Source organism: Limulus polyphemus, unplaced genomic scaffold, assembly GCF_000517525.1.
Source record: "Limulus polyphemus unplaced genomic scaffold, Limulus_polyphemus-2.1.2 Scaffold1185, whole genome shotgun sequence".
In the NCBI taxonomy this organism is placed as follows: Eukaryota; Metazoa; Arthropoda; class Merostomata; order Xiphosura; family Limulidae; genus Limulus; species Limulus polyphemus.
The window spans coordinates 59052-70019 of record NW_013666795.1 but is presented as its reverse complement, the minus strand read 5'-3'; the positions used below and the strand labels follow the sequence as shown (position 1 = coordinate 70019).

Sequence of the window (10968 nt, the reverse complement as noted above, 5' to 3'; positions counted from 1 at the left end):
TCTCTTAGCACTCTACTGGCCCTGGAATCGCTTATCGTTAGTTCTCACCCTGTTCTCGTCGATATTCAACACCGACTGGCCCAAATTTCTCTATCTTCTGCTTCCATCCAGTTTTTCTGGATCCCTGGCCACGTCGGTATTCGCGGGAACGAGCTCGCTTACACTGCAGCTGAGTCCGTCTGCTCTGGTGCTGTCATGGTCATGCCTGTCCCGTACATGGACTACGGTCCTGTCTTCAAGGTGCGGCTTCGTGCCAGTTGGGAGTCAACTTGGGGTGAACAACGTCATAAATAGCTTTTCCAGATCAAACCTTCTGTTGATCTTTGGCTGTCTTGCTTCCGTAAGGATCGGAAGGAGGAAGTTGTCTTGGCAAGGCTATGCATTGGCCACAGTTTTTAACCCATCATTTTCTTTTATCCGGTATTGATCCACCAATGTGTAGCCATTGTGACACTCAAGTCATGATAGCCCACATTTTACTGTTGTGCCGTCGTTACGACCGTGAGTGGTGGCATCATTTTAGTCACACATTTTCTAAGAATTAACCCCTGACGTTAGACAGTGTCATTGATAATGGTGACACTGTCCGACTAGATTGTATTTTTAATTTTTTATGCACTACAGGTCTTTTTGATTGTATATAAATCTTTTATCGACATATTTTGGTTTTAACTCGCTCTATTTTTACATTTTATTCTAATTTACTGTCACTGTTTGCTTGTTGTTTTGTGCAGATAGCCTTGTTGCTTTGCGCCATAAAGCACCAAACAAACAAACAACCCTGGTAGTATGGAATAAAATTTGTGGTTATAATGGAGTATCCTGCAAACTTAAACATTAATATGATAGTACCTATAACTCTAAAATTGAAAGCATGATGTTACATGGCTACCATGGAGCATAAAGTAAAAAAAAAAATACTGATAAAGTGGTCATTATAAATAATTTTGTTTTGAATGAGAATTTTATAAGCGTCTATTCAAAAGTGAACTTATACTTAAGTTTTAAACACTGAAACAATGTGTGTTGCTTGTATATCATATTGTTACGTCTCCGTTTGTTAATTGATTTTTCCGTAACTTCGTTCCAACGAAACTTTAACAACACAAGTCTTTACTTAATAAAACTGGTTTATTCTTTCCGAATATAACTCTGCGATACACTTAATCTCAATACTCGCGCTAAAACAACACTATAACGAATGAACGTTAACTTCAACAATACCCTGTGACTGCAGTTCAATTACTCACTATCTATCCACACATTACATTCCCCTCTTTTATATACCAGCGTACCCTATTTCTAGTAAGAACTTGAACATTCGCCAAAGTACATGATAGTTCTAGAAACGTTGCGTCACGGTGGTCATGTGACTCGCTGACGCAACAATATCTATTGCATGACAAGTACACATATACTCTAGAATACTCAAATATAAGTATTTCTCACCATTATAGTCATCACAAGACTATATATTCAGTAATGCTTTTGTTTATCTAGCAGTATGATTATAGCAGGAAATTATCTCATTTGTAGTTGAACCTTCACTTATTATGAGTACCTTACTTTTCACACACAGTTGGTTTATAATTTGTTTGCATGTGGCAGTAGATGTATATGTATTACATCATTTGCCATATAAAATAAAAATTATTCTATTTATTCATAAACACCATATATGTAAATTTATTCTCAAACATATGTTTTCTGTTTTTCCAACATATATATGCTTACTACAAATACAAGATAATACATAAATAACATCATGTGAATTACAACTAAATCTAGAGTTCATAAAAAATATTTCTTCCCAGTAGGGACTGTAATATATTTATTGTATGTAATATAACCCTTCCCACAAATATAACAATTTTGTTTATTGCAGGGAAAAATATTCATCAGATTTCTTTACATATTTCTCTGATTTAAGATAGAATTAAAACCTTACTTTAGGAAGTGTCATTATCCAGAAAATGTAATAGAGAGAGAGGTTGTAAGTTAGCTAAGATTAAAAAGGAAACTAACAATAATCATAAATATAATATAAAATAAATACAAATTACTTCATTCATAATAATGCATTACCCTGGAGTTAAAATGAATACTAATTATATCCAAAAAGAACTGTAAAGAATTTCAGATAAAATTCTAAAAGCTTAGTTTGAAAATAAGCAATCCTTTTATCACAAAGACAACCCAAAAGTTTATATGCTATTTTAAATCAGAGAAATAAAATGAAGATATCTGATTTCAGAAACTGAAGAGTATCCTGGAAAACTGATACTTATGCTTTTATGTATGTGTGGTTTTATTTCTTTTAAATTAACAGTAATAAAGAGTTTTTAAAGATATTTTTATATTGTTTCCTTTATATATATATTTTATTATTATGTTCAGCAGTTAAATCTACTATGTCCATTTTAATTTATGAAAAAACAACTTGAAATAATCTGAACATTCGTACAGTTTTCCATGATGTGATAAAAATGGTAATTTTAAAAATTATAAATTATTAGGCAGTTGTACAAAGGCTGTTAATGTGTTCAGTTGCAACCAAGTTTATATAGATAATGCATTTAGAATAAGCAGTAAGCAGATCTAGCATTTTGGAAAGGGTGGTGTGGTCATCTGGATGGGTGTCATATAATTTCAGCATACATAATTTATATGATCCAGCTAAATGATACATCAGACTCAAATATAATATCATAAATTATTGGCCTGTAGCCAGGAAAGGCACAAAATAAAATCTTTTATTGAAATTATTTATTTTTAAAAGTGGTGCACTTCAGAGCACAATGGCGAAAAATTATGAAAAAGGGGTGGGCTGCACCCCTCTGAATCTGCTAGGGAGCAGTACCTTATAAGCATATATGGACTTTAAATATAAATTTGTCAGTTATTCCATTATGGTTTGTTCTTTTCAATATTTTTGCTTTTGAACTTGTTTCTCTTGATGCTTTACCTGAGTCTCCCGATGGGACAGCAGTAAGTCAATGGATTTACATCACTAAAATCAGGGGTTCAATTCCCCTTGGTGGACACAGCAGATAGCCTGATGTGGCTTTGCTATAAGAAAAACAAGCACACATGCACACAAGCTTTACCCAAATTTACTTCAGGTTTTGGCTTTTTGATGGTGGTTCTTTTAGAGTTAGTCTATTTGAAGTTAATTCTCATTGAATAATATTTTATTAAATGTTATTCATTTAGAAGCAAATACTTTCACATTCTTACTTCATTCTATAGTGTTTCTTCTCAATTTTCCATTCAATGTTATTCATTTTTTGGAAAAGTTCCTGTTGATTTTATTCGTGTTTTAATATTTTTGATCGATTCTCTTTCTATCCACATCCTTTTAGTACAAAAAACAAGCATGTTGATCATATATGAGAACAGAGATGCAGGAAACCTCTTTTCCTTTCTATTAATGGGACTAGGCAAGCAATGTATCATTCTGGGAAATCATTATATATATATATATATGTACAGCTTGGGATTAAACATATTTTCAAGCAAAATTAGTTCTTTGGCAGGTTTGCCTCTCCCTCAGTGAGTGCAGTTGGCTTAGAACTTGTTATTACAGTTCAGACACTGCAACTGAAAATTTAGCACATTTGGAAAGGATATGTAATACCCCTTTTCACTGCAAAATTTTCTTATAGACAAATCATAAAGATGTGTGAAATATCAGGGATTTAGAATTTCCAAGACATCAAATGTGGATATCCCTTGTACTTAATGGCATAGGAAAACAAAGGAATATGGATCAACTTGGGAAATGAAGAAAGAGTCCTTAAACATGTTATACACTAACTGTGGTAAGCAAAATCTATTGTCTTGTAGTAGGTGAGAATCCACTTACACAATAAAGATCAGTGACAAAAGCTGTCCTTGTACCCCAAGCAAAAGTTTACACAGCATAATAAAGAAAGGTCTCTGTCTGGGAATGAGTTCAACAGGTTATGGGTTCACCAAAACAAGGGTCTCAGTCATACCACCCATTCAACCAGTGGAAAATGAAATGGGTATTCATGCTATTACATATGAAGACATACTAGTTAAGTCACCTGATGTAGTACTTTTGAATTTTTGTGCGATATCTAACTGTTAAAATGGGTGCTGGAAAACTGACTTTCTCATACATTTTATGATTTATGAAAAGTTTACAGGTAGGAGCAGTGTGCTTTGGATATGATAGCCTTATGGCAGAGACTTTTGCAATGGAAACAATACTGCAAGGCTATTGTTAACATGCATGGTTATGAGATTGAGCATTACTGGATGTGACAACATGGATTGTAATGTGAACCTCTAAAATTGTTCTAATATAACACACTTAACTGTATTCTAATTAAAATGGAATAAGTAGCATACACATTTATGGCCTTCTTATATTATTGTTAAGTGAAAAAAGTATATCTGTTCTCAAGTGAAACTACTTTTTTCAGTCGATCATTTTTGTTGTCGATCATGGCTTATCTTTACACTCTGCAACCAAATTAACCAAAACTCTATTTACAGTGGTCTTGGGATTAACTTGTCGGCTGCAAGTGTGTCTTAAAATACTAAGTGTAAGTCTGTGTTTTATTGGTTAGTCACTAGTTTATAACTCATGTACAAAATAATTAAAGAATCTTTGTAATCTAAGTGATTTTGGTGCCCTTTTATCAGAGAGGAAAATTTTAAACTTATGATCTTCAATAACATCATGTTGTTATAATTGTTTTCTTTGACATCGAGGAAATGTGCATGTTGTATTTTGATGGGATGAAACTACATGTACTATGTTATGGATATATCATGATGTGTTTTTTTTCATCTCAGATAAATAGATAATCAGGAATTCAGTATATATGCTTTTTAAGTTAATATTTTTTTTCACTTGTGATGCTGGCCATGTCTGATCTTTCTTCTTAGTATTCTACATATTTGAGATTTGATGTTTTAAAATTATGGAATGATTTCAGAATAAAGTATGTGTACTATTGAAATACCTTTTGTTTTAACTTCCTGTTTAAAAAAAAAAGGTTGTTCTCTGTTGATTTTTAGGAACCTTATAAATGTGTGTGTATGTAGGGGGGGGTCTTCAAAGTTCATAGTTACAAATGGAGTTTCAGGGTGAGAACACCCAATCTAGATGAAAATAACCTAAGCAAACATAGAATCTTGTCTGGATGAATCAGTATTGTAAGTCATTTATTTTAGTTTTCTGTAACTGAGAAGTAGATTATGTAAACTGAATGATCAACTCTTTTATCTTTTACAGTGAGAGTGCTGAAGATGGACAGAAGAATGTTGAAGATGTTTTGTTTGACATGTTTCAAGATATCAATGAGAAGGTTCCTGTGGGCAGATTTTTGGCTGTAAGAATGGTTCACTTAGTTGATATGTATAAATATGTTTATTGATATTCATAATATAGCCTTCAAAAGCTTGAAGAAGTATTTTGCAAACTCATCAAGTAGCTACATTGCGATGGTGTGAACTCTGTTAAATTTTAGTTTTTTCATTTGTTATATTACTATGCTAAGTTTCATAATATATTAATGTCTGATTTTGTTCATAACATAAGATTTCATGCATTTTGTCTGATTGACAACAGATGAGTTTCTTTCAACATTCAGAATCTTTACTACTTCAAATTATTCAATATTCTAGAGGGTTTTGCAAAGTTTACACTGGAGTTTTAAAACAGGCATATGCTATTTACAGTTGTTCTTTATGTTTAATTGTTAACCTTATCTCTGCATTGTATTGTTTTAGCTATGTTTCTTTTATATTTTCTATGTAAATTCAAACAATATTTGTTTGATAATATATTATAATATAAAATAAAAATGATTTTGATCAGCATTTATTTTCAAAACACAGTTATTTGAGGTATTTTCATCTGTTGAATGATTTCAAAAACATAAAATTATAAATAGTCAAAGTTTCAGAAGTTAATATTCCTCAATTAAATTTCCTTCAGCATATATCTTTTTGTCCAAAAAAAAGCATATACTAAAAAGATTTTAATGTAAAGATAATACATTTTTACTGTAAAGTATTTGTTGATTTGAAGATGAGAGTCATAAATTATGTCATTGTTTAACACAGAGTTAAATTTCAATCTCTTTGGTTGATTATTTGGAATTTCAAGAGATTTTGAGTTTTTAAAGTGAGACAAATTTATGTTGTCTTTGTTATGTTTGGTAAATTCTCTGTAGTGCTTGATTGGAATTATTGTTAACAAGATTTATTTGTGCTGAAGTGAAATTTTAAATCTTACATGACATTGACATAACAGTGTGATAAAATTAAGCACATGTATATCTATTACAATTTTAGGCAGTGTTAATTAGTCAAGAACAGGAAGCCAGGGTATCTCCTTATGTGAATGATGACAGCTTATGAGTAGTTTTGCCTGTAGGCCACAAGAACATTCTAGGTGCCACATATACTATCTATATGGTAGAAAAACACTGTTTGAACAAACACAACTTTTCTCTTTTTGTTAATCTTTAAAGTATAACAGGTGTGTCATGTATAAAAAGGGCTCTATATATACTTTTTTGGAGGCATGCACAGATAATCTTCCACCTTGGAATATATATCAATTCAAACTGAATAATGAGGCTTGAAGCTAACAAAAATTGCCATGGAATGTTTGCCAGCAAGTTAAGTTTAGTCAGCGGAGGATTTTTGACTCAACAACAAACAAGACAAAAAAAATAATAAGGAATGTTTTGAGTAGCATGCCGTAAGTGTTAATAGAAGTTAAATATGTATATGTATTCATTGCTTATAGGCTTTATCTGCCACTGGATTAAGGAAGGGAGATCCTCGTTTGAAAGAGATGATGACCAAACTACGAGCCACTCACAAACAGTCTCCTGACATTGGTTCACCAGAAGCTCTGTGTTTGGATAAGTCTACATTTAAAAGGTATATGTAGCTTTGTGAATAAATTAGTGATTGAAATTAGTTAATAGGTATATATATCAAAGTTATATAAACAAGAATGTTTTATTTTTTTATGATGGAAAGTTTCCATTTCAAACTTGCTTTACTTGAAGGCTCTCTTGCCTGTTTCACCAGTTATTTGTCATACCACTAAAGAGCAAAAAAAAAAGAGCATGAAAAAAATGAGTTTATCTGTGGTGTGACTTGTGTCACTTCATGTAAGGCTAAACTAATTAATAGGGGAGTCTCAAGAAATATAACTTAAATATTGAATTACTAAATGTAGATGTTTTAGTGGCGTTTTAATAACTTGATTTTACTCATATTTCAAGTATGGTTTTGTTTTCTAAAATTGATTACAAAATTCATTAATATTGTAAAAAATAATTTGTATCAGTCTAATGAATTAATCAGAATTCAACCCTACCTTATGTTATAAAATGGTGAATCAACTTCCAGATCAGATTACATTTGAGCTAACTTTGCTCGTAATATTATGATTATCATAGGAGTTATAAAATAAATATAAATAAAATTTATGAAGGCAGTATCAAAGTAGTAAAATTATATTTAATTTTAGATGTGAAATCGTGATACATGTCAATGTAGATATGCAATTCAACTTACATTATGCATTTACAATATACATAAACATAGGTACTGGGAAATGTTTAAGTCTAGAAAAAATAAAACAGCTCAAACGAGAAATTATGCACCAGCACAGACAACATGTAACAGAGAAACTTCAATTCTAAGAATGATAATAATGTACGTGTTATATAATTAGAAATATGATTAAAATGAAAAGAAAACTCAATATTTTTATTGATATTATATAAAAAACTTGCTTTTTAAGCTACTCATGCAATTATCATAATACAAAGCAGGAAAGTACATAAAAAAAGGAAGATTTTTTTTTTAAATCCAGGAGTGCTTCTTGAAATCCCTACATAACAATAGACTGTACTCAATGTTTGTGTTAAATATTTCTTGTAATTAGAAACATTAATGCTGGTTTTGATACATTTTAATTCTGCATTAGTCTTCTGTAAAAAAATGTCCATAGTCACTCTTCTGGTGTTCGAGCAGACCCCATCATAAAAAATTAATTTTAAAATATTTAAATAATAATAAACTATTATTTTGTAAACAAAAAACACTAGCACTCAAAATCTTTTCCTTTATTAATCAAGAAATAAACATTGAATATTACAACTTGTTTCTTTTTTATCACTTAAACTAAGTGTAACAATTTAACTCAAACTAGGCAAATACTGAACCTCCTGAGAACAACAAACATGTACATGCTTCCATCTGTTGGCATCAATGTTTGCAAAATATTTGGGGTTTGGGAAGACCCGAGAAGACTAATGCAGAGTTAGTAGGTTTGTAAGCATTTTAAGTTTATTCAAATATTAACTGTATGTTATTTTCATACAGTGTTGTACGGGAGAACATTGTTCTTATTAGCCGAGCATTCCGCCACCATTTTGTAATTCCCGACTTCCAGGACTTTGTTAAAAACATTGAAGACTTCTATTGGAAGTGCAAAGTCAACACTAGAGGCAAGGTACTGTGATGTTTGTGCCTTTCTCTTGTGCATAATAGAGTATTGTATGTTTCAAATTAGGGGGAAAACTTGTGCTTAGTGTATGAAACATTTTTTTAGGGTGGTTGTATTTGAATACAGAAAGTTTATAAAATGTAAAGGCAGTACTGTGTATTTAAAGTAATAAAAATGGTTAAGTGACCTGACTAGACTACTTACATATGAGGTTAGGTGTGTAGAAATCTGAATGAATCTGGTGGCTGTGCAGGGTGTCTCAATGACTGCAAGGTTAAGTGGGTTAAACTTATTTCACAACATGTGATATCCAACAGATACTTCTAGTACAAAAGAGATTTTGAGCTGAATGACAAAGTAATCAAGTTATCTAGTAAAACACACCAGATCTAGTGAAGCTTTCAAAACCTTTGTATCAAGGGAATTATTAAACCCAACAGGATGATGGTACCAGTACTCTTAAATGGCTAAAAACGAATGAAGAAACTAGTTTTTCCAATTACTTCAGCTACCCAGTAGTGTAAATTACAATTAAATTGACCACAAAAATAATCAGCTAATCAAAATCAGTGTTTCTAGTTATTTGAATTATTTAGTAATTTAAATATTGCCATTATGATTTTTCATTTAATTCAGGCTTGTTGAGCTTAATCAGTGTAACGGCTTATGAAAATAATCAACTAATAAAAAATTAGGGTTTTCAGGTGTTTGAACTATCCAAGTGATCAAAATATTACCATTTTGTTGGATTGTTATTAAGCATGTAGCCATATCATGGATTAACTGTACTGTGCCCACTGCAAGTATTAAAACCTAATTTTTAGTATTATAAGTTGTTTTTTGTGGTTTTAGCCATCTTGTGCAAAGAATAATAAATTAGTCAAACATAATTGATTAAGGAGTGTGACAATTAGTTGATGAACAATAATTGATGGTAGAATTTTTTTAAATCTCTACAAGTTTTGCCAGTAGATGCATATCTCTTCTAGAAGATGGTCAAACTAAAATGATAAATAGTGATAAAGTTTGTGGCAGCATGAACACAACTCAAAGGTTATCAAGTAGTAGGCCAGCCATGAGATTATAAGAAACAACTGTTTATATTTCACATTCCCATTTGTAATTACCTTAATTTTCATTAGAATAAAATCAAATATGATGGTTGATCTTTAACTAACAATGCATAATAATTTATTTAATAATTACAAACATTCTATTACATTCATTCCACTTGTAAATCTTTACCATGGGAGTCACCATTTTTCTTGTGACTTTTGCTGTTTCATAAGAGATTACAGAATAAAGGCAAAGCCAAAAACAAAAAAGTACCCTAATTCAGCATATTGACATAAATACCATGTTGTAATTTTCATAAAGAAGATAACACTCATTAAAGCCAAGACAAGAAAAATATTAGATGAGATTGACATGTAATATTTTTGAATATCTTTAATATATAGTATAGAGGTATAAAAACAATTATAATGTTTCGTTATTCTGAAGCTTTGCATTTCTTCTTTTTAAGGTTGCATCTTACATTCCACAGTTATCCAAATATAACCCTGACTACTGGGGCGTTTCACTGTGTACAGTAGATGGGCAAAGGTAACCTTTTGTTTAGTGTTATATATCTTTGTTAGATAATTTAATTAGAATAAGTTCTTATTGTACAAATGTAGCAGTAAAAAAAAACACAATTATCAAGAATCCCTAAAGACTGCCTGAACTGGATTTACTTATGTTATGGCACACTGGGGTAGTGTAAAAAAAGACTGGAATTGGTACTACTTGATTGGGAATCAGAGATGTATATATAATTGAAAGAAAAGAGGACAGCTTTTTTTTAGTGATTGAATTTTTTATTATCTCAACATTTTGCCTTGCAGATTTTTCAGGATGTGAACACCCTACCAATCAAAGGACTAAAAAAATAATCATGCTCTTTTAAAAAACAAAACCTTAAGTACTGCACATAAGAGCTTTTTGCCCTCCTCTTTTTTTTGCAATTTGTAAAAATGGTACAAAAGAATTTACATAGAATGATACTAAATTTTAGATTTAACATGATTCTTGTATGACCAAATAAAATATGAGCTCTATATTCAAGCATTTAACCATTGCGAATTGATTAAAAATAATGTTTTGTTGGTTATTGGTTCTCTTGTTTAAATTACTGTTGTTTCTAGTTATTTCAATTATTCTTTGGGACAGTAATAATCCACAAAACTTTAAATTTACAAAAATATATCTTTGATTCCATATAATTTAAGTTTGTTTGTTTTTTTCTGTTTAGAAGAACACAGGCCTGCAAGGGTTTTATTGTCTTGAAAGTTTTACATGTTCTACAGTAATTCCTGTAAGCTGAATCCGAAAATTACATACAGATTTTTCACAAAACTTCATAACACAATACATAAAAGAAAGGCCACAACACATAGTTTTGAGCCTAAAAGATG

General features: G+C 31.0%; 1 protein-coding gene across 3 annotated transcripts in view; it reads left to right on the top strand.

The window, feature by feature from the left end:
* The window catches only part of LOC106462504 (glutaminase kidney isoform, mitochondrial-like), a 47478-nt gene that overhangs the window by 10508 nt on the left and 26002 nt on the right, over positions 1 to 10968 (top strand). For all 3 annotated transcript variants that reach the window (XM_022389788.1, XM_022389790.1, XM_022389789.1), the window contains exons 2-5: positions 5270 to 5366; positions 6794 to 6930; positions 8389 to 8518; positions 10038 to 10117. In XM_022389788.1, coding sequence (XP_022245496.1) covers positions 5270 to 5366; positions 6794 to 6930; positions 8389 to 8518; positions 10038 to 10117 — 444 coding nt within the window. The remainder of the gene's footprint in view (positions 1 to 5269; positions 5367 to 6793; positions 6931 to 8388; positions 8519 to 10037; positions 10118 to 10968) is intronic.